This window comes from Centropristis striata, chromosome 7 (genome assembly GCF_030273125.1).
Source record: "Centropristis striata isolate RG_2023a ecotype Rhode Island chromosome 7, C.striata_1.0, whole genome shotgun sequence".
NCBI lineage: Eukaryota > Metazoa > Chordata > Actinopteri > Perciformes > Serranidae > Centropristis > Centropristis striata.
In genome coordinates, this window is record NC_081523.1 from 36,207,297 (window position 1) to 36,232,384 (window position 25,088).

The following is a 25,088-nucleotide window of genomic DNA, read 5'->3' on the forward strand; positions in this document are numbered from 1 at the left end:
TTGCAGACAATGACGGAGGACAAATACGAGGTGCAGTCGTGCGTGCCCGAGGCAGCCATCCGGGTCTGCAGCACTAAAGAGCCCCGACTCACGCTGAAGATCACCCTGTCCTCCTTAACCATGAGGGAGGAACTCAGCAGCACCACAGAAGAAGAAGGTACTGACTCCTCCCCCCCGCCGTAACCTTCCCCTGAGAGAATGCTTCCCCTGTTTTTATTTCACCTCTGTATGACAACAGGCTGAGACGAGAACGTAAAGGTTTGAAAGTGATGAAATTGGAGCCTGAGAGAGGAAACTAGGAACTGAGAGGGCTGAAAGCTGAGAGGCAAACAGGAGGGAAAGGAGAAGGGAGGATATGGATCTGGGTCAAGTGCGGTGGAAACAGCAGATGGCCGCTGAAGGACGGTTTCCACAGGGGAGGTTTTGGGTCGGGACAGGCGGAAAAGGAGACATCTGTCTCAGGTGTCCTCTTATATATCATCCAGCATCTGAGATTCAGCAATCCAACAATCACAGCAGAGAAGTTCAACGTATATGTGCGGGGGTGGAAGAAGTATTCAGATCCCTTACTGCAGTAAAAGTACTAATACCACACTGCAGAATTACTCCACAACAGTAGAAGTCCTACATTAAGACCTTACTGAAGTAAAAGTATGAAAGTATCAGCATCAAAATGTACTTAAGTATCAAAAGTAAAAGTACTTGTTATGTTATTGTTTTATTTATTCTAAATATATGATTTGATTATTTGTATTGATGCATTTAAACTAGCGCTCCAAAGTTTGGGGTCACCCAAAAAATGTCAGTGTTGTTTTCCATGAAAACAAACTGTTTTATTCATGAAATGAGTTACAAAATGAATGGAAATTGCTTCTCAAATCAACACAAAACAGTTTCTTCCTGTGCTAACATAATGCACAGGTGTTTTAATGATCGATCAGCCTTTTAACACTATAAAGGTGGATTAACAAAATGTGCCACTGGAACACAGGACAATAATAATACACTTCTGGTTTCAACTGTATATAATAGATATTTCATAAGAAAATCAGCTGTTTCCAGCTTTTATAGTCATTTTCCACATTAACAATGTCTGTTATTTTAATTTTTAAAAATTCTTTCAAAAATAACGACATTTCGAAGTGACCCCAAACTTTTGAGTGCTAGTGTATTAAAGCCGGGTTTTAATTTTTTTTTTTTTTTAAGGTAGGGCTCATTTCCGCTACTTTATATAGTGTTTCTCATTTTTATCATACACCCATCATGTTTTTTTATGTTAAATCTCGATCTTTACAGTAACTTAAGTTGTCAGCTAAATGTAGTGGAAGTATAAAGTTACATAAAATGGAAAATACTCAAATATTCCACCATTGGATTTGTGTTTTAAGTAGGGGATCCCTGAATTAAAGACGTGGCTGTTGAAGTGAAGTAATCCCCACAGAGACAGTTCCTCAGCCGTGAAAAATTGAAATATGATGGGAAACTTAGGCATCAGTGCTTCGACTGTGGTTGTTGTCTGCCACAAACGGGGAGGGAAATGAATAAAAAGGCGAGCGAGAAGTGAAGAGCTGCCCTGGCGGAGCAGCGGGGCCCATTGTGGTTCCGTTCGCTCCCAGCGGGGACGGATCGAGCCGAGCCGCCAACAAAAGGTAAAAAAAATGGATTCTGCCAAACGGAAGAGAAGCACAGCTGTTCAGTCACAACAGAGACAAACATTTCTCCTTCAGGTTCAACATCCTGTCAGCACAAACAAGCACAAGCACAGTGTTTCATCCAGGTTGGTTACAGCGTGACAGTCCTCTCTGTTTCCCACACAAACACTTTGAGCAGGTTGTTCAGACTGCTGTCCAAAATATCTGCATTTGCCAAGAGCACAGGCTGATAAATCTCCTATTGAACCTTTTATTTCCGTCTCTTCTCCAAGACAAATGTAACAAACATCCAGGTAGCAGGACGCTCATTTTTAGCAGCTGCTCAGTTACTTTCACCAGCGAGCCAAAGATCATTTATTACAGAGAGGAACACCACTCACCACTAATAACACCGCTTACTGACAATGTTTTTGTAGATCAACAGCATCAACTGAGTCTTTTCCTTTTTAACTGTTAAGCTGATCCCATTACAGTTAATTTATAATTCCTCTCAAATCACAATTACTGCACACCAGAGACCAATAAACAAACACACTTTAATAACAATGTTTCAGTCACTCCTCATATCTTCATCAGGATTTATCATTATAACTGTATATCAAAGGTGGACGAGTCTTCACTTTCTCCCACTGTACAAAAATGAAGCCAAACAATCTGGGTGCAGGTGCTGCCGGAGTCTGAGCAGTAAGGATTGGACGATGAAGCCGCCAGTCAATCACAGCTGTCAATCATTACGCCACACCCCCTCTTTATAGCATCAAATAACTAATTAAAACCAAACTGATCAGAAAGATAAACTCTTGAACAAACATCAGTGTGATAAGAACAACCTAAAATGACAGAAACCATCACTGGGAAAAATTGATTTGTCCTGTACGTTAAGTTTTTAGTTCCCTTCACTAACATGGAGGGGGCGGGGCTTATAACCTATACTGCAGCCAGCCACCAGGGGGAGCTCCAGATGATTTAGCTTCACTTTTTGAGAGCTGTTTTGTCGTCCATCTTTATATATAAACATGTACTTTATGTGAGAGTCTTTGGAGGAGGCATCTGTGGTGAGAACCCGTGGCTCTGACACGAGTACCCGTGGCTCTGACACGAGTACCCGTGGCTCTGACACGAGTACCCGTGGCTCTGACACGAGTACCAGTGGCTCTGACATGAGTACCCGTGGCTCTGACACAAGTACCAGTGGCTCTGACACGAGTACCAGTGGCTCTGATATGAGTACCAGTGGCTCTAATATGAGTACCAGTGGCTCTCACACAAGTACCCGTGGCTCTGACACGAGTACCAGTGGCTCTGACACGAGTACCAGTGGCTCTGACATGAGTACCAGTGGCTCTGACACGAGTACCAGTGGCTCTGACACGAGTACCAGTGGCTCTGACACGAGTACCAGTGGCTCTGATATGAGTACCCGTGGCTCTGACACGAGTACCCGTGGCTCTGACACGAGTACCAGTGGCTCTGACACGAGTACCAGTGGCTCTGATATGAGTACCCGTGGCTCTGACACGAGTACCCGTGGCTCTGACACGAGTACCAGTGGCTCTGACACGAGTACCCGTGGCTCTGACATGACCCTGGTTTGTAGAGTGTTCCTCCTGTAGCTGGCCTCTGCTCACTGACTGTTGGTTTTGTTGCCGTAGCTCCGCAGGTCGGCGCGCTGTGTGGACCGACACGTCTCCCCGCGGCCCCCTCCGCCGCTGACGAGGCGCCCCCCTCCCAACCAGCAGCAGGAAACCCCGGGTACAAGGGGCTTCCCCGACAACCAAATCAAACCAACCCTCTCACTCTCTGCCTCAGACATGCTCCTCTTACCTCCCCTCCTCCCCCCTTCCTCTGTCGACTGGACTTCTCTCTGGGTCACCATGAAATTCTGGTCCATGTCTGCCACCGAGCACATAGATTTAAAAAAGGACTAAGTGACTACTTGACCCAGCAGCCCATGTCCAGATTTGTGCCTGTCTGCTCTCTGCTGATCAATTGATATTGGCTCAGAACGACATCCCATAATTTCATGTTGTAAAAATGGTGTTAATTGAATTAATCTGATGTCCTGGTCACTAATCAAAATTCCCCTAAGCTGATGATGTCAGGGAGAATTTAGTGGGGGTTGTCCCTATCTGTATGTGGTCTGGACCTCTGAGTGACGGCTCCTTCATGACGTGCCTCTGGGAAACAACACAAAACAAGGATAAAGGAACAAATAATACTAAAATAGAGCTTTAGCTACAATGAAATCCATGTTATTCCATTTTAATATATTTATTCTATGGACTGTTGAGAGTGCCACAGGAATAACTCTATTTAATGACTAATGAGTCCTGCTGCTGCTGCGGTTAATTGGATGTAATTAAATTTGTAGGTGGCTCTCTGCATACACACACTAAATTAAAGTTAATCAGAAAACGGAAACTAAATGTCAAAGCAGGAGAAGTATTAATTCGTGAGATGGAATATGATTGGACGGACGCTAAGTGAGAGTAAGTCAGCAAATTAGGCCTGAAACATTTAATTAATTTAATAGTAAATGAAACATTACTTGCCAAAGGTTATTCAGATGTATACACAATGTAGAAGTCCAGTATAAATTTAAATAATTATTTGATTATTCGATCAAAAGAAGAAGAAAAAAACATCAGCAATTTATCAGTTATTTTCTAATTAAAAATGGCACACCTCTCTGTTTTATAACATGAAATTCAGTATATTTACATTTTAGAAAGTGACAGGAGAGTCTATAATAGTCAAATAAAAGTGTTGTTGTTAGATATTTTAGTACATCACTGCAAATGAATACAATGACATATATATATTATTTATTAAATTTGATTAAATTTAACGTCAATATAATTTAAAATGTATTATTATTATTATTATTATTATTATTATTATCTTATTTCTTATTATTTATTGCTGAAAAGGTGTATATTTATTCCTGTGACACACTCGAGACTCCATAAATTTCACTTATAAAATGTTTTTATATATATATAAATCCCTGACAGTTTTAATGTTTCTTTAGCATCAGTCCACTGACCCTGGCAGCTTTAGTGCCACTGAAGAACCGTTTACGTCCTCTGACTTTGGTTTCGTGCCACAAAGTATTTTTTAATAGAGAAAAGTCATTGAATGCTTTTTCTCAGGTTTCACTTCAATTCCCCCTTTCATCTGTTTTGAGCTCTGGCGGCTGCACAAAGCAAGCAAAACCTGAGAGAGTGCACCTGAAAGTGCCGCATTAAAAAGAACTTTGATAAATCACAGAAAGGAGCAGGATTTTACCCAGCAGTCCCAGGGGCGGAACATGAAGGTCCTCAGTCTCTGGTCCTGGAGGAGGAGCGACACGGGACCAGCCCTGTGTCTCTCATCGGCTCCTTCGTTTGTCTTCCACCTCTTCCATCCTGTTGAGCTTTCACTGCGGTCTCTACAGCAACAGACTGCCGGACCACACACGCCGCTCACATTACTGCTGACGCCTCACACACAGGCGGATAAATTGGAATGTGAATATCCTGAATTAGAGGCTCGGCTGTGACCTCCTCTCTACGAGGAGCTGGAGCTTTTTTTAATGCTCTGTGTCAGCGTTACTGCCAGCTCCGTAGAAAATAGCCATGATTTAATCTGTGCTGGCTGCTGCTCATTGGAAGAGATCTTTGAACCATCATGGCACCGATTCCACACTGATGGGACATTTATCAACATGTAATATTTGCAGCTTGGCAAGCTGAAGAATAAAGACACTGGCCCTCATTTATCAAACCAGCATACGACAGAAAGTGAACGTAAAGTGGGCGTACGATCATTTCTCTGCATTTATCAATGTGGACGTGAGCGGAGGGTACGGTCAGATCTCAGTCTGCTCTCAGCTCGTGTACGCAAATTAGAGTCAGCGTGAAGTCCACACGTCTGAGTCTGAGAATTGATCTTAGACTATTGTATCGATGCCTGGAGCTGATAAAACTCTGTGGTCTTTAGTTTTTTAATGGTGACAAACCAAATGTTTAGGCCACATCATTTATCATTAAAACATAATTTAGATTAAATACACACTACGACCGTGAAATTCTTAAACCAGAATACTAGCCGGGGCTATTAAATGTTGTTGTCTTCTGTTATTTACCGTTATCCTGCTGGACACCGGAGCGTCAGCATCTTCTTCACCACCATTAGCGCGTGAATAATATCTCTCCATCATCATTATAACAATATTTGAATATTATATATGCTATTTGGCTTTATATATCACAATGTATGGATGAAATATTCCAACCTCACCAGGAGTTGAATGCTCCACTGCTACTCTGCTGACAGCACCACTGATTTCCTTCCTTTTCACTTTTTATGCTGCCAAACAAAACCAGTTTGTTCTGTTGCAGCTGTTGGATGTCAGCGTTTCACTTTCTGACTCTGAGAAATTCCTCTTCTTTTGGATTAAAACTTACTTTAAAAGATTCTTTACCTCCTTCAACCAAAAAGCTGTGAAAACTTTAAGTTTGTGCTCTGAATTTAAAATTTTCAGTGAACTTGTAGTATTAGTACTTTTATTTCATAAACCTCTGTCGCTGCGTATTTCTGTAATATCTCTATTTCGCTCCTGTTGTTATCTGTAATGCGGCACTTTGCTAATAAAGCTGACTTAAAAAAAGAAAAGGAAAATCAATTCTCTTTTCGGCCGTATTGCACCCTTCAGTGTCGTAAACTCTGGAGGCGAGCCGTCCTCATTGGGAATATATTATATATATACTATATATATTAGGGCGTGGTATTTAAATGGCGCTTGTTTCCAGTCGCCACATTTATATACAATAATATATAATATAATAATAATGCAATATACGCTCAAATCTGCGCTCGTTTCTGCGATTGTTTCTGCGATCGTTTCTGCGCTCGTTTCTACGCTCGTTTCTACGCTCGTTTCTACGCTCGTTTCTGTGCTCGTTTCTGCGTTCGTTTCTACGCTCGTTTCGACGCTCGTTTCGACGCTCGTTTGATAAGTGAGGGCCAGTGTTTGGAGATGACTGATAGCCTGTGAGCCTTCAGTGTGGTCTGCAGTCTGTTCCCCCTTTTGTCCGTCTGCTTGACTGTCCCACAGCGGGCTCCCCTTAGCTGCCCCCGAGAACAGACAGCCTTCACTTTCTTTCCAGGGTGGCGTTCTCACTCTCAGATGTTTATGTTGTCGTTGTCATCTGCTGTCACTCTTCTTCTGCTGTCGTTCTCCCATGGCTCGGCCTCCAGTCATGGCAGGAGTGCTCCCCACAGGAACCCCGGTGTGGAGAGACTGTTTCAGTCAAACATAAACATCTGACCGACCCCGCAAGAGTGAAAATCCTAGCATGGCGCCCCACAAAACTGCAGAGCAGGATTCCTCTCATCAAGCGGAATAGCTAATGTGTGTGCACGGTTCCCTGCCTCCGCCCAACTCTCAGGCATTCCTGAGCCAGTATTTCTCTCCTCCAAAGTCTTATTTCAATCTCTAATCTGACTCTTTGGTCCTGACTCGTTGCCATGCTCTCATTTTCGTCCTGCGCCGTAATTGATAACACACTAATCTGGCGTGTTCCATCGCCTCCAGCCACTGATCTGCATCTAGAGTGAGACTCCGGCCGGGCGGGCGGCATGCGCTCACGTCTCCTCCGGTTCCTCCTGTCAATGTCATGAAAGATCCCGCCTTGTGCATGACAAAGTCCCCCTCTCCCAGAACAATCACGGAATCTCTCAAATTCCCCCCCTCTCCTAGCTCATTCGGTCAGATCAGTGGGTTTGCCTATTAATTAGCCGTCCAACCCTGCTGCCTGTGCGTCTGTGTGTGAGTGCCGTGCGAGGTCAGTGTGGTCACACCAGCTCTGTCTCATCCTGTCCGTCTCTCCAGAGGACGACAGCAAGCAGGGGCAGGAGGAGGACGAGGACAAGGAGGAGGTCCTGGACGGGCAGAAGTGCCGGGGGGCGCTGGCTTCGCTCCGACACGCCAAATGGTTCCAGGTGAGCACAGCTGCAACGGCGACACCGCCACCGCCGGAATATTACATTTACATACTTTAATATGAAACATAATCACATAATCAACAGGGCTTTAATGAAGCGTTGAGCTCAGGCAGCTGGTTCATACATGTGAGTGTTCCTGCTGCAGCTGGCCTCTGCTCACTGACAGTGTTTTTGTAGATCAACAGCATCAACCGAGTCTTCACTTTTTAACGGTCAAGCTGATCCCATTGCAGATCAGTTATAATTCCTCTCACCAGAGACCAAAGAACAAACACACTTTACATTTACATTTAGTCATTTAGCAGACGCTTTTATCCAAAGGGACTTACAGGAAGAATTAAAGCAAACAATGAAGGTCTAGTGCAAATAGAGCTATTGGTGCATCAATAAGTGCTAGTGACAATTCTTTGAGGAGTAGAGTTATCGTGTGGTGCTAGGAGAGAAGATGCTCTCTGAAGGTCTTCAGGAGGTTTTTAAAGGTAGAGAGGGACGCCCCTGCTCTGGTTGGAACTGGCAGTGTGTTCCACCAACGGGGAACAAGAACTGCAAAGAGTCTGGATTGCCTTGGACCAACGGGGGGCAGAGCCAGGCGCCGTTCATTGGAAGAGCGCAACAGTCATGAGGTAGCATATGTCTGAATCAGGGCGTTCAGGTAGGTAGGAGCAGTACCCGAGACAACTTTATAGGCAGCATTTTAGATTTGAATTTGATGCGGGCTGCAACAGGTAGCCAGTGGAGCTCAATGAGCAGCGGAGTGACATGTGACCTTTTTGGCTGGTTGTAGACCAGGCGCGCCGCCGCGTTCTGGATCATCTGAAGTGGTTTTACTGAGCAGGCTGGCAGGCCTGTCAGGAGGGCATTACAGTAGTCAGGTTTTGAGATGACGACAGCTTGTGTCAAAAGTTGAGTGGCATGTTGAGTTAGGTATGGTCTGATTTTTCTGATGTTGTAAAGTGCAAAGCGGCATGACCGGGTAACTGAGGCGACATGACTGGAAAAGGTGAGTTGGTCATCAATCATCACACCTAAGTTTCTCACCACCCTGGTGGCGGCAAGACACAGGGAGTCAGTTTTGATGTTGATGTTGTGGTGTATTGTAGGTTTAGCAGGGAGGACCAGCAGTTCAGTTTTTATTTCTTCTTCTGTGTTTTTTCACTTTAATAACAATGTTTCAGTCACTCCTCCTATCTTCATCAGGATTCACATTAAAACTGTATATAAAAGGTTGACGAGTCTTCACTTTCTCCCACTGTACAAAAAGGAGTACCAGTGGCTCTGACATGATGAGTCCACATAGTTTTTCTTTTTCCGGTATCAGCAGCAGCTCACCAGAGAATGGCAGATGTTGCACTGAGCCTTGCCTGCTGTTGGCTCAGTGAAATGGGATGATTGATCGGCGAACGCATGCACGTATCGGCTGATGCCGATACAAGTAAAAAACGCAAATATCGGCCAGCCGTTATATATCGGTCTACCTCTACTTGACAGAATGTGAAGGTGGTGGCAGGATTGTGAGCAGATCAGGTGTGAGATGAGCTGCAGCTCGTCCTGACTGAACTCAGAGTTGCAGGCAGCAGTGAGAGCAGAGCCAAGGTCAGCTCCAGCTCCCCTCAGGGCGGCAGAGAGCAGCAGTGATATCAGAGTGAAGGCTCACGGTGTCTCACTGTATTCACACAGGACCAATACGACCCGCGGACCTCCATCATGTAATAACTGCAGATATGATTACTGGCGTCCAGGTCGTCTGTGAGCCTTGGATTAATTAAATCACACACTTTATGGTTGGGAATGGTCATTCTGTGCTAATTGAAGTGCGGATAGTCTCCAGTTTGATTCGTTTTGGAAGCTAATATCGTAATCTTTTCCCCTGATGCTTTTCAGGCTCGTCCTGGTGGTTCTGGTGAAACCTTGAGACGAGTTGTTAAACAGTTTTAGGACAAAAACTTTTGAATTCACTGCATCTTAGTTAGCAGATATTTCAGCAGGTTTTGTTCTTGCATGTTTACTCGTGAAGAGACGGAAACGTCATAGGCACTGTAAAAAAACAAAAACAAAAAAAACAGTCAGTAATAGTAAAAAAAACAAAACATGTTTTTTTCTTGGTACAATATGGATAATATACAGTAAATATCTTTATTTTAAAAATATTCATCTGTAGAAAAACTAAAGTTTTTTTGTTACTTTTTATGATTTTATTTTTAAAAAAGTTCATTTTCCATTCAGCAATATGATGTGTATTTTTTAATTTGACACATAATTCACTGTAATTTGTCCCATTATATTAATTTACAGATTTCAAATTTTATTTTTTGGTTAATATTTGTCATAACAGTAATTAATGCAATTTGCACTTAATGCATAAAAACCCTGTAAAATAATACAGTAAATGTCTGAAATAAATCTTTTTTTACACTGTATAAAAATTCACAAAAATCATCAAGTGTGTTGGAAGAAATACTCGACTTCATTCAGTTTAACAGAAGACTGCTAAAACAATGATTGTGGAAGAAATGAACTGGATAAATATGATATCATATCTTATATTAATATTCATCAACATTCATTCAACAAGAAGTTAAAATCATTTTAAAAAAGGGATAACACTCCTGTTTAAATAGTTAAAAATCCTTTTAAAATGAGTTAAATTAATTTAAAAAGAAATATCAATAATTTTTAAAGGAGTTATAATCATTTCAAATGAGTTAAAATCATCTTTAATGCAGTAAATATAATTGTAAGTTTAAATTATTTTAAAATAAGTTAAAATCATTTTAAATGAGTTAATGTCATTTTAAATGAGTTAAAATCATTTTTAAACAAATTAAAATCATTTTTAAACAAATTAAAATCATTTTTAAAGGAGTTAAAATCGTTTTTTTTAAGAGTTAAAATCATTTTAAATTAGCTAAAATTGAAGAGTTAAAATCCTATAAAGGAAAGTAGATATTGGACATTAAGTGTTTGCTGGTTATAGTCATTAGGTAAATATTCCGTATTCAGATAGTGGTATCAGTGTTTTATTCTCAGGAAAAAAAATTCTGAACGGAGTATTGCTTAAACTATTCCACGCTGCACGTTTATTCCTCTAACAGGAGAAACTTCAATAGGATTTCTGCCAGCAGATTCACATTTTTGTCAAAGAAAATCTCATATCCAGTCTCCCACAGTGGTATTGGCAGCATAATGAAATTTGGGGCATCATGAAAAATGTGTGTTGAAACGCTCCAGATCTCCGATTGTCTGTATGTGTCCTCAGGCCAGAGTGACAGATCTGAAGTCGTGCGTGGTGGTCCTGAGGATCTTCAGGGAGCTGTGCAGCAGGCTGGCGGGGTGGCAGCCCCTCAGAGGATGGGTACGTTAAACAAACACTCAGCACTCACACAACACAAAGCACCACGGTTACAGGTTCACGTCCCGCCTTTAACTCGATGGAGCCCTGGGCTATTTTGTCCATCCTGCCTGTATACACCACCTAAAAATGTTTAAATGATATGTTGGTATATTTTTTTTTCAGCTCAACCTCACCAATATTACCTGATAATGATTGATTTTTTATTCTGACTTACTGGATCAATATTTTCAACCAAAAAGAAACAAAGAAAAACCAACATAAATGTGATCTTGTGATTCTGTGTGATCCTGTCATCCAACTCTGTTTTTTATCCTAGTGGAACTCTATTTTAGTTGTGTCTTGTGTGTTTAGCTTAACAATTTTGGTCATTTTGTGTATTGTTCGTCATTTTGTGTGTTTTTGTGTCTTTATAAGTTAGTTTGTGTCTATTTGTGTCTTTTTTGGTCATTTTGTGTCTTTTTTAGTGATTTTATTTCTTTATTGTGTTTTTTTTTTTTGTGGTTATTTTGTCATCTCATTTTGTGTCTTTTTTGGTCATTTTGTGTCTTTTTTTGTCTTTTTGTGTCTTTTTTAGTCATGTTGTGTTTTTAGAAGTTATTTTGTGTCTAATTTGTGTTTTCTTTGTGGTCATTTTGTGTCTTTTTTAGTGATTTTATTTCTTCATTGTGTTTTTTTTTTTGTGGTTATTTTTTCATCTCATTTTGTGTCTTTTTTGGTCATTTTGTGTCCTTTAGTCCAACATAAAATGTCATTTTGAATCTTTTTTTACTTTCAAAACACTACATCCAGTTCTATCATTTTATACTAAATATATTTGAGCTTGTCTCCAGTTTTACTTGGTATATCGTCATCAAACTGAAACTGGCCTCATGGAGTTTACAGCCAGAACTTTAGAGGTAAATTTACAGTAGGGCTCCACGCTGCTTAGTTTTCTAGTCTGGATGTCATGAAGAAGTCTGGATTTGGAGCTTTTGGTGACTCCAGAGGGTTAAACACAACTTGTTTGTTCCTGGTGTGTGTGTGACTGGAATAGCTGTAGTTTGTGTTGCTGAGTGTCCTCTCCCTGCAGCCTCTGGAGCTCCTCTGTGAGAAGGCCATTGCCACCTGTAACCGTCCGCTGGGCCCCGGCGAGGCGCTGCGCCGCGTCATGGAGTGCATCGCCTCGGGGATCCTGCTGCCAGGTCAGTCACCAGCTCCCTCTCCTCTGAGCTCCAGGCTGTTTGAACACTGTTTGTGAGTAGACATGGTGATATTTACAGGCAGCACACACACAGTTTATAGAAACGTATAAACAGGTGAACGTGTGCAGCTTTAATCTGCTTTAACCCTGTATCTGCTGTAGGGTTGTCACAATACTAAAATGTTCAACTCGATACCGATACTCAGGGAAATATTTGATACTCGATACCACCAGGATAAAAACAAAGACCCCAAAATTTAACTGAAATATTTTTATTAACAAGAAAAATGCAACATGTTAAAATGAACAGAACCACAGGTTAAATATTTATAATAAAAACAGTTGTGCAAAAAGAAACTGCAACTATGATAACAAGCTTCAGGTCTGAGGTAGTGCAAAAAATAAATAAATACAATAAACAATAACAATTAGAACAATATTTTGATGTTGTATGCTGTGCACAATATTAGGGAGGTTGACTTTTCTCTGCTTCATTCTGGGACTTCAAGAGAAAAAATAACACTTTTCAGTCACCAACATTTATATATGTGATATAAACTTATTAACTCTATCATTATCGTTGGTCATAACCAAACAACAGCAAACTGAATAACATGATTATTATTATTATTATTACATTATTTGTTGCACAATATCCTAAAAAAAAGAGACACTTTCTTAAAACATAGCTAAAATTTCACTTGGACTCAAGAATCAATATGCTGATAAGTGGTGACATTTTATAACCAAAAGGTCAACTCTGCTGTGATATTAAAATACTCTGCAAAAACACTTTTCTGTGTGTTATTCAGCACTAAAACTGAGGAACAGATGCACTAAACCTGAAACTATGCTGTGTTTTTTTAGTATTTGTCTGATGTCACGGCTACATGAGTCTGTACATACAGGAGGTAAACTGCTGCTGGACTGCACTGTAAAAAATGTATATATCAGCCAAAACAGTATTTTTATTATTTTTTATTTTTTACAGTTTTTTAATACATTACTTCACCGTAAAATACACTGGCACTGTGTGTGTAACAAAAATATACTGTAATATTTATACAAGCATCACTGTAATTTTCAAATTTATCTTTATTCTGTAAAATATACTTTTTCTAACTGTTAAATGTACAAAACACCATATCTCTAACCAAAATTATACTGTAATATTTAATGGTAAAATCTTTAATTTATGAAGTATTTTCTTGTGAATTATATGGCAGAACAGCGTTTCTTTTGGTGGAAAAACTTTTTATTCATAAGGTAAAAATTGGAATAAAATGGCAATCTTAAATGTGAAAACAACAGTGCCAATATCTTTTTACTGTAATATTTAAAAAAGCTCTACCGTATTTATTACGGTAAAGTTCTGGCAATTACAGCTGCCGTTTTTTTACCGTAAAAACAACAGGTTTTTTTTACAGTGGACGACGAGGCGTAAAACAAAGTTCTGATCATATTTAGAAAAGGAGTAAAAAGGCAGTAAAAGCTACCTGACACCCGATTTCCTTCTGAAATTGAGCTAAATCTGCTATTTTTGACTTTTTTAACTTATTTCTTTACAAAAGCTGCTTCTCCCTGGAGGGTAGCGTCAGCACTCTGCTCCTCTTCCTCTCTGCACCGATACAAACCCTGAAAACTAATGAAAAGCAGGTATTGTGATGTTGAAAAGCTCAGGGATTGGAAACCAGTTCTTACAGTCGCAGTGTTTTATTCTCAGGAGAAACATTCAAACGTAAGTTGTGTTTTAGGAAAACGTGGGTAGTTTTCTCCTCAAGTATGGCACTTAGTTTTTCTTTTTCCTTCACTGAGGAACTCGCTGCAGGCTAGTAACAGGCTGGCAACAAGTTCATGTTAGAGACTGGCATCATTTACATTTCTAAAAAATCAGAAGAGAAGAAAAGAAAAACCAAATTGGTCAGAGGAGAAAAACAATCACTTCGAGAAGAATTCAGGAAAAGAAAGGACAAACTGAAGAGTAAATCTGATCCAAAACATGAAGCAACGGGAGAAAATTGCTACACAAATGAATTCAATAAGTCTAGCAAAGCGTTCCATCCAAGAAATCCATAAAAAATTTGACAATTTGTCTGTTCTGGCCATAAAAAGAAAATCAGTAATTAGAGAAAAGATTCCAACAGAACATGTAGGTAGGTAGGAGGGCTGCACAATTAATCAAATTTTAATAGTGATCACAATTTTGGCCGCCATGATTAAATTAACCTGATCGTCTGCGATATTTCCATTTTAAAATGCGGCTCTCCTGCAGACTTTCTACGCCAGTAGTCCACCAACCACCAGGGGGCGGGGCCGTTTTTATCCCCTGAGAAAAGCCTGGTTGCTGATTGGATAGAACGCTAAGCAGGATGTGACGTAGTACTCCACGCCACAACAACACGCGCCATTTGTAAAAGCCGGCGAAGTAGTGTTGCCAACTTAACGACTTTGTTGCTATATTTAGTCACTTTTCAGACTCCCTTAGTGATTATTTTTCCAAAAATGCGACTGGCGACAAATCTAGCGACTCGTTCTTACTGTTAAATGTCCTGAGCTGCTGGTTGAAGCGGTGTGTGTGTTTTTTATTTGTTTATTTGTATTTGTCTGATGTCACGGCTACATGAGTCTGTACATACAGGAGGTAAACTGCTGCTGGACTGCACTGTAAAAAATGTCTGTAGATTTTACGGTGAAAAACTGCTAAAACATGACAGTAAAAAATGTAAAATGATAAATTGGCTAATTCAGTTTCAGTAACAATGAAACACCGTGAATGTAGATATTTGCCAAAACAGTATTTTTTTTTTTTACAGTTCTTTACAGAGTAAGAACGAGTCGAATCGGCACAGTCCTCCTGCAGCAGTCTCTCCCAGCTGCAGAGCCGGAGGGGATGTTAACCCCTTAGCGTCCAGTCTGCAAATTGCTAACAGGCTAACAGTTAGCTCTGCAGCAGTACAGTGTGTATGTGCTGCTGCTGCAGGAGGTGTTCACTTAGTGATCTCTGTTTGTTTACAACAAGCACCAGACACTCTAACATGATGAATAATCGTGATTAATAATCATGATTACAATATTGATCAAAATAATTGTGAGTATCATTTTGGCCATAATGGTGCAGCCCTAGTCGGTAGGTATCATCAGGTGGGACTCACTGAAGTCTCTGCAGGCTGCAGAACTCCTCATGATCAACATGATATCCTTACATCACTGTTTATTTATTGTTGGCCTTAATCAGCCAGCTGTCAGTCAGAGGGAGCTCGGGGGTTTTTCCTTACTCTGGTTGTTAAGCTCCTCTGTGCAACACTTTAACACATGTAATTCTTTAAGTGTCAGACCAAGATAAGGAGGAAAAGTTAAGAAGAAGACTTGAGGACTGATTTTATTTGAAGGAAACCTTAACTCTGATTTAAAGGAACATTTTAAGTTCAGGCGCTTTGCTTCCTCACACCCACACACACCAAGGCCTTCATTTATCAAACAAACGTAGAGACGAGCACAGATCTGAGCGTATATTTCGTCTTACGACAGAGTTCACACCTGATTTGTCAATGTTCATATCCTGCCAATCACAGTGTGACAATGATCGGCTGTTGATAAATGCGGCGACTGAAAACAAGCATGCCATAATAGGACTGGGCGATATGTCGATATAGAAAATATATTAACATATTTTTAGATGTGATATGGAATTAGACCATATCGATATAGTCCTTTTTTTTCTTTTTTTTTTCTTAATTTATAAATGCTGCCATTACTAGGGTTTGTCATATTTAGTTATTTTGTAATGTTGAAATTCTTTTCTCATATAAATATATTTTTTTCAGAAAAAGATTGGCCTATTTTATTACATAGGCCAAATTAAAAAGATAAGTCTTAAGTTTACTCTTTTAGATCTGAAGCGTCTCTGATGGCCTCAGGTCTTCAGGAGGCTGGTCCACAAACGTGGACCACAGTGAGAAAACAACGCCTCACCGTGGGTTTTATTCTAACTTTTGGTTTTATTAAAAGGCTCCCAAAAACCTGAGGGTCCATGAGGGTTCAGAGGATAAAAGTAAATCAGATAAATAGGCTGGACTAAGACCATTAAGAGATTTATAAACTAGTAAAAGAATCTTAAAATCAATTCTGAAGTTCAGGTCCAGGTGAAAACTGTTTCTATTCAGCTCTAATAAATAGAACAATGTTTTTTCCTTGTTGTGGGAAGCCTTCAGCTCCCAGGTTTGAGTCAGTTATCCGCTGTGATGATTTGATGTGATCTTTTAAAGGTGGTTGTGGGTTTCCCTGAGCAGTGAATGTCCTGAATCATTGATGAGTAGCTAATGCATCCAGAGCCTACGCAGCGGGACTCCCTCAATTATTTCCGTGTGTGTTTTCCTGTCGAGAGAAATTAAGTCTGAGTTCAAAGTGTGTGTTGCTGTGCGGAGTCCTGACTCACACCCCGGGGTGGTTTCTTCCCTTTTCAGGAGGTCCAGGAGTTCATGACCCCTGTGAGAGGGAGCCCACAGACGTCCTGCGTGGCCTCAGCGCCCAGCAGGCCGACGCCCTCACACACAGCGCTCAGGTCAGTCCACTTACCCATCAGCTCCTGCTGCTGCTGCTGCTGCTGCTGCCAGCTTCTTCTTCTTAAAGTCAGATCTTCAGCCAGAACAAACTGAATCATGAGTGTTTCTTACGGTGGCCCTGAGAGCTCACAGCGCTGCAACTTAAGAAAACGCATGCAAATACACAAAACACAAGCAAATTGAATTTCTTCAATTTCTCAAAAATAAGAGCAGCGTTGAGAAAACGCTGCAAAGACCACAACACAACAGAAGTGTTTCCAGAGGACACTTAAAAGTGATGCACACGTCTGGACACGCTTGATATTATCATGTTATTTCAAGATAATGATAATTTCACGTTATAACGTTATGACGTGAAATTATCACGTTATTTCATGATTATGATATTTTCATGTTATCGCATGATATATAGCGTTAGCCCGCTAGCATTAGCTCGCTAGCCCGTATCAATCACATTGCAGTTAAACAAATCAAATAAATTAATGATACACGTTTTAGTTTGTTTCTGTCAACAGCACATAGTTGGTCTTGCTCTTGCTAGCCCACTAACGCTAGTGTAGTGGAAATTTTCTCTGCTGCTGGTGAAGAATGAAATAGAGAACTTCTGCCGGCCGACAAGGTTTTATTTCTTTGCAAAGAAAGGTCATTCGGCACGCGAGCAGTCAAAATGAAGAAAGACCCAGAATGAAATAAGACTGCCCAAGACGGCCTCTTGCAGTGATTGTATTTAATTATCAAATTAGGTCTGCACATCACAAAGAAGACCTTTCTAGGTGTGAGAATCTCGTCTGAACATCCCATTTGAAATACAAAGGGGACCTTAAAGTAGTGGTAGGAAAGGGCGAGGGAGTCTGGCATTTCAAAGTGGCTGAGATAAAAATGACTCTTACACTAGCATGCTATTGTTCACCAGCTAACATTAGCATGCTATGTTCGGCCGTTAATGTTAACACACTATTATCGGACGCTAATGTTAGCACGGTATGATCGGCCGCTAATGTTAGCACGCTATTGATCGCCGGCTAATGTTAGCTTGCTATGATCGGCCGCTAATGTTAGCACGCTATGATCGGCCACTAATGTAAGAATGCTATCGATCGCCGGCTAATGTTAGCAAGCTATGATTGGCTGCTAACGTTGGCACACTATCGATCACAAGCATGTCCAGACGTGTGCATCACTTTTTAGTGTCCTCTGGAAACACTTCTGTTGTGTTGTGGTCTTTGCAGCATTTTCTAAATGCTGCGCTTGTGTTGTCAAATTGATGAAGATGTTTTCTCAATTTGCTTGTGTTTTGTGTATTTGCATGTGTTTTTAAGTTGCAGCGCTGTGAGCTCTCAGGGCCACTGTAGTTTCTGCATTATAATCAGGCTTAACAATTGTCGAAATAGCAATACACCAGAGAAGTTTTGTCTAATGTTGTCTTCTTTTGTCTGTTTCATCTGACTTAAGATATTTTTTTTAGAAAATTTTTTCAAAAAGAAGTTTGCTGTCTTTTTGAATTAAGTTTTTTGTAAGAAAATATTTCCACATGGGTCGAGGCCATAGACTGTATATAAGTAATGGATGTAGTCACCATGATGTCACCCGTTGGTTTGTGGCCCGTTGGAAGCCTCAAGTTCATCGTTACACTCATCGCCATATTGTTTCCGATACGGGGAGCAGACCATATCTGGACTGTGGAGGAGGAGAGGGATCTGATCACTGACTACAGCCTCTCTACACCTCAACCTGACTGAGAGAAGCTGCTGCTAATTCATGTTAGCATTAACTGGAGCATTAACTGGGATGGTAGTTTTGGCTAGCAAAAAAACATAAACAATGTGTACGTTACTGTCCGAAGAAAAATGACGTTAGTCCAACCAAATGCTGAACAAGACATTTTTACTGAATGAAACATTCAAATTAAATTTAGTCATTAAGTGAAAATACAGTGAAAGGGTCAAAGTTATGAGACCAAACCGGTAAATGTCCATTTTTATGTCTATATAACTTTATATATAACTTTATTGACACATTATGACACACATTGTTCTGCTTCTCTCCTGATGACGGCTCCCCTTGTTTCTACGTTATGATAATGCTGCAGCTCATGATTAGTTTCATCTGCAGTTTATTTGCAGATTATTTTCTCAATGAGCTCCAAGTGAGACATCTTTAAATGTCTTGTTTTGAGATTCTTTTTACTGTAACACAAGAAAATGCTCTCTAATTTGAGAGGCTGCAACTATCAACTAAAGAGATTAACCCTCTGAACCCCACTCATGCTTACTTTAAGACAGGCATGTCCAAACTATTTTAGAAAGCACCGATGTGGCTGCAGGATTTCCTTCCAACCAAGCAGAAGCACAAGTTATTTAATCAGCTGATCTCAGGGTTCAAACAGCTGATCAGTGGAATCAGGTGGGTGATTGGTTGGAGCTAAAATCTGCAGCAGCAAAAACATGCACAGACACTTTCCATTATAACTAGAAAGTAACCAAAGCGAAACTTCTGTCAAAATCACTTTATTCTGCAGGTCTCATTTAAAACTGATACTTCAGCTGCTCAGGCGTAACCTGAAGCTGTTTTTATTACTTCTCTCCTGATGTCTTGAAAATATTCGCATGCAACTTTTGAATCACCGTATGCACGCAGATCCCCGTGCAATATGTTCAACATTAAAGTGAAGCTCAGCCTCGGCTCGAGATAAACTGCCTATAAAAAGTATTCTTCCCCCTTGGATGTTTCACCCTTTTGTTGATTTTACACATGAAATCATTGTCAATATAATTTGGCCTTTTTAAAAAGAATTTGCAAAAAAAAAACCCTCTTTAATATCAAAGTGAAAACTGATTTCTACAAAATAATGTCAATTGATTAAAAATATATAAGGTAAAATAAACGATTACATAAGTATTCATCCCCTTTAAAGTAACTGACCTAATTGACCTATGGCTAAGCCCCGCCCCCTGCACTCACTTGGACAAACTATGGCAGCTGTCACATTAGGAGATATTTCACAGGAGGCAATTGATTATTTTTGGAGAAAGAAAGATTATATATCATCTCAAAGTCACCAAAAGGGCCTTAACTATGCATTGGAGGGTTATATTAATAATTTTATTGTTTAGAAGGTGGATGAAAAGCTTCAGCTCCAGGCAAAAATGTACAGGTCACAGTGTAAACGTGGTAAACAGCATCTCAACAACAACGTTTCCATGACAAGCCTTTTTACCATCTTTAACAAGAGTACCTTTCCGTTAGTTTGGTGCGACAGTATTTACATGAATCATTCATCTCAACATTGCTAACCTTTGTTATCTCAGTTATTTACATATAAGTTAATGAAGCTAAGCTCCGAAAGTTAACGTTAGTTTAACTAGAGCTCTTTGGACAACAGCTAACAATCATGTACGATTGCCAAAGTACAAAAACTAGCACATAACAGGCCAATGAACTCCCAGCAAACAAAGTGACATGATGTACAATGCAGCTAGAAGCTAACGTTAGCCTAACGTTAGAAAGGGTTAGGCTAACCTTAGAGATGTTACAGATATCTTTAACATCTCTAACATCTAAACATCTCTAGCAGAGTGACAATATGTTGCCTCAAATACGTTGTTGATTTCCCTTAGAACAGATGTAGACATCCTTGTTAATTTTATCCACGTTTAGTTGGTGTTGTGGTCTACCACGTAACTTTATCCAGAGCAGACACTTATCTGGGTTGAGATGTGGCTTGGGAAAGGGTAGAAAATCCACCCCGTCGCCCATTCTCTCTGATACCTAGTGTCGGAGTTGCATGTACCTCATGTACACCGTTTGACCATTTTAAACTTAAAATGTCAAGAAAAAACATATAAAAACGACTGAAAACAGACTAACTCCAATGCATTTCAATGGACGTGGAAGCAGAGAATGTCCAAGTGTATTGGGTTAGCTATGCACACTGTGATTGGCTCATTGCTTTTGGGGGCGTGGCTTAGCCATAGGTCAATTTAACAGAGTTCCAGGTAGTTGATGCAGCAGTGTCACAGTTAGTGAAATGGAGATCACTTGAGTGCAGTTGATGTGTGCCAAGTGATCGTAGTATAAAAACATCTGGGAGGTCCAGGCTCTGGTTCATCACTATTTCTGCTACAATTGCAACATGAAGACATTTTATAGGCCGTGTAAAACCTCCTCCCTACGATAAGTCTCAGGAATTCAGATAACCCACAATGTTTTTGTTCTATTTCTTATTTTCTGGTTGTGGCGTTGGCTCCTGCTGCTGCTGCACGTCTGGCAAGATGCTTCTGTTTTTAATTTACTGGAGGTTTAATGTTTTGACAGTCGCTGTTAGAGATGATAGGAGCGTTTCCCCTCTCTGCTCCGGGGCACGAGTCCATTAACAGGCTCCTGTCTCCGGCCCACGGGGGCCACAGCTGCCCGGCTTCACCTGGGCCCAGAGGTGATGAAAAGTCACCTTACTTTCCATCAAGTCTGGGATTAAAAAACATTCAAACTGGAGCTGCTTAATCTTTAACCTTCCTCTTATGTTAGCTTTCTGTTACTATCCCTGTATTAAATGATTCATAAAATACCCCCAAAACAATTATTTATCATCCAATGTGTTTCTTACCTCTTGGCAAGATATTGTTAGGCTTCCTAATCCATGAAAAGATTAGTTTAAATATTTTTGGTGTGGCTCTTACTTTTGACACCATATCCCTTGTTTCAATTTTTTATTAAATGTTAAAATTAACCTCGAGAGAATTATATAAATAGATAAAAGTTACCTGACTATTACTGAGGGGTTTAGAAGACATCTCTCAAATAAATGTTGTTTTTTTAAAATATTATTAACCTTAACAAATGACAAAAAAGACACACATAAGACACAAAAATGACAAAAAAAGAAGTAAAGTTACAAAAAAAGACACAATACCAAAAAAGACATAAAATGACACACAAAAATACTAAAAATGACAAAAAAAGACCTGAAATGACAAAAAAAGAAAAAAAAAAAGTAAAATGACAAAAAAGACACAAAAATACCAAAAAAAAGTAAAATAACAAAAAAAGACACACAAATCCCAAAAAAGACACAAAAAAATGACAAAAAAGATACAAAAATACCAAAGAAAGACACAAAAAAGAAGTAAAATGACAAAAAAGACACAAAAAGAGGTAAAATTACAAAAAAATACCACAAAAAGACCCAAAATGTCCCAAAAAAATATGTAAAATTACCAAAACAAAACATGCAAAATGACAAAAAAAGGACCAAAAAAGACACAAAATTACAAAAAAAAGACCATAAACAGTTTTCTCCACATATTACAAAAGACATAAAATGACATCAAAAAGACACAAAAAATACCAAAAAAAGATGTAAAATGACAAAAAAGACACATAAATACCAAAAAAAAGAAACAAAAATGCCAAAAAAGACATAAAATGACATCAAAAAGACGCAAGAGGAAGGTTGAGTTGTGCTCAGCTCCTCCCTGCAGGTGTTCTCACTCCAACATACTTTCTACATAACTTGCATGACAGCCACAGTCTTTAATTTGAGCTGCTGCTTTATGGACGTTGTCTTTACGTCTCCCCTGTGAGCATTATAAAACTTGTCTTCCTGTTTAGCTGCTGTAAAAGCACCGCAGACGCTGGCTGAACAGAGTCCTCATTAGCCGCGCTGCTCCTGAGACCTTGAAACATCCCAGCAGGGTGCACCTCCCCGCCGCCCACTGCACCAAAGTCAGCACTTCTCTCCTGAAACGGGACGAGCAGCTCCCCCCCCTGCTCCCCCTGGTTGAAGGAGGTTATTTAGAGGGAGTCCTGGTCCCGGTGCAGCCCGAGCCTCACGTCAGCACTATAAATAGCTGAGTGTCCACAGCAGCCCGGCTCTGACCTCAGATCAGCCGCCCCTCAGTGCCTGACCAACTGGCAGCCTAATTAGCCACCTAATGAGCGTGGGAACACTCATCACCACACCACCACTATCACCACTATCACTGCTGCTGCTGCTGCTGCTGCTGCTGCTGCTGCTGCTGCTGCTGCTGCTGCTGCTGCTGCTGCTGCAGCACATGCAATAACAAAGTCTGCCCCCGGGCGGAGGATGTGCAGAAATATGAAGATATCCTCAAATTCATATTTTCTTCCCGCTCTGTGTTTCTGCCTTTGTTTTTCACTCTGGGAATATTTTTTTTTCTCTCTTTTCCCTCTTTTGTTTGTGCCAGCTGAGTGTTTATTCCTCCCCTCTATAATGCATGAAGTTTCTCCCAACAGAATTAGTCGGTTTACACAAACGCCAGCCGGGCCGCTCCTCGCAAAAACTTTCCCCGATAATTAAAGTGCATTGATCACAGAATAAATGATATCGGAGCTGCCTGCTCTCCTCCCAGTGCTCACAATCACTGATGTGTGCCCCTATTCTGTGTGTGTGTGTGTGTGTATGTGTGTGTGTGTGTGTGTGTGTGTGTGTGTGTGTGTGTGTGTGTGTGTGTTTTTCAGCATGCGTTACGCCTCCTAGCCTTCGGACAGCTTTACAAGGTCTTGAATATGGATCCTCTCCCTGCCAGCAAGCCCTCAGCCAGGCTGTTAGAAGGTGTGTGTTCAGTTGTGTTTTCTCTATGTGTGTGTGTGTGTGTGTGTGTGTGTGTGTGTGTGTGTGTGTGTGTGTGTGTGTGTGCGCGTGCGTGCGTGTGTGTGTGCATCTTTTCTGTTTCCCGTGTGTGTCCATGTGTGTCTGTATTTTTATTTCTCCACTATATCTTCTCTTCAGCTTGTGTCCTCTTTAGTGTGTGTGTGTGTGTGTGTGTGTGTGTGTGTGTGTGTGTGTGTCTGTGTGTGTGTGTGTCTGTGTGTGTGTCAGTGTGCTGCTCCAGGTGATCAGTGTGTGTGTGTGTGTTTGTGCTCTGCAGGCGGCTGTCAGAAGAGGCTTCGGGAGGATGTCGGGTCAGATGACAGAGACTTCATCAAAAGGATGAAAGGTGACTTTGACTCGCTTGTTTCAAAGAATTACAGTTTGCTCGGCTGATCTGAATCCTCTCACACACACAAACACACTGCAGCGGACTGAAAGACGCACACACACAGGAACACACTATGAGGGGCATTTAATGCCAGCTAACTACACTAAAACGTGTGTACGGCGCCTGTGTGATGACATCATGCCTGTAACGTGCGTGTGTAAATTCATTCACTTTCAGTGGGCAGACTAGCGTCAGCGCCTACGTGACGGGTGAACTACGCCTCAAACACGTGACATGAAGATCAGCGTGACTGTTAAGTACAATTCTACATGAGCGTACAGACACACACTGTGTAGTGTGTGTGGTAATCAAATAGCGAGGAGTCATTCGTGCCACGAGCGAACGGAGCGGACGCCTGTGCGCACGCTCGTCTCAATGTACAACATTGTAACAAACACAAAAAAAAGACCCAAAAAAGGATACATAAACGTAAAATGACCAAAAAAAAGAAGTGAAATTACAAAAAAAGACACAAAAATACCAAAAAAGACACACATAAGATGTAAAATGACAAAAAATAAGTAAAGTTTCAAAAGAAGGCACAAATAAGACACGAAAATACCAAAAAAAGACAAAATACCAAAAAAAGAGACACAAAAAAAGAGACACGAAATAGCCTATAAGTGCAATTAAACTTCACTCAACGCATGTAGTAAAGTTCGACACTCACAGCCAGTTCCCAGCTTGGTGAGTAATTTTATGTGCACAGACATATGGTTCATTACGCATCAGCTGAGATGTACAAACAATGGCCAGGTGTGTACTTAACTTGCTATTAGCTAGGTTTACCTGCCTGCAGACACCATAATCACTGTTTAACCCAATTCTGCACCTATGCACAGTCCCATTATGTTTTACAGACATTTGTAGTTAACTAATAAAGTAAAACATTTTGTTTATGCTGCATTTTGCTAACTTTCACTTCCCTTTGTATCTCGGTCAGGCACTTCCCTTTAAAACAGCCTAAGCCTCAGGTTTCGGCCGGAAAAACGAAGTTTATCTCATACAAACAAGATAGTCTCTCTCTCTCTCTCTCTCTCTCTCTCTCTCTCTCTCTCTCTCTCTCTCTCTCTCTCTCTCTCTCTCTGTCTCTCTGTCTCTCTGTCTCTCTCTCGCACCTAGGCATTGTTTGTACATCTCAGCTGATGCCTACTGAACTGTTTGTCCACGCTCATATAATTACTCACCAAGCTGTGACCATCGCACTTACACTACTACATGCAGTGTAATTAAGTTTAATTGCACTTATAGGCTGTAACGTTAGTGGTTAAACAAAAAATTTGTCATCATAAAGTAAATAATTATTCGTACATTGAGACAAGCGTGCGCACAGGCGTCCGCTACGTTCGCTCGTGG

General features: G+C 40.6%; 1 protein-coding gene across 1 annotated transcript in view; it reads left to right on the forward strand.

Annotated features, from left to right (window-relative positions):
* The window catches only part of LOC131974680 (spermatid perinuclear RNA-binding protein-like), a 126,605-nt gene that overhangs the window by 77,745 nt on the left and 23,772 nt on the right, over nucleotides 1–25,088 (forward strand). The window contains exons 5-11 of the mRNA XM_059337088.1: nucleotides 7–157; nucleotides 7,528–7,637; nucleotides 10,897–10,992; nucleotides 12,062–12,173; nucleotides 16,636–16,733; nucleotides 23,212–23,305; nucleotides 23,622–23,690. Coding sequence (XP_059193071.1) covers nucleotides 7–157; nucleotides 7,528–7,637; nucleotides 10,897–10,992; nucleotides 12,062–12,173; nucleotides 16,636–16,733; nucleotides 23,212–23,305; nucleotides 23,622–23,690 — 730 coding nt within the window. The remainder of the gene's footprint in view (nucleotides 1–6; nucleotides 158–7,527; nucleotides 7,638–10,896; nucleotides 10,993–12,061; nucleotides 12,174–16,635; nucleotides 16,734–23,211; nucleotides 23,306–23,621; nucleotides 23,691–25,088) is intronic.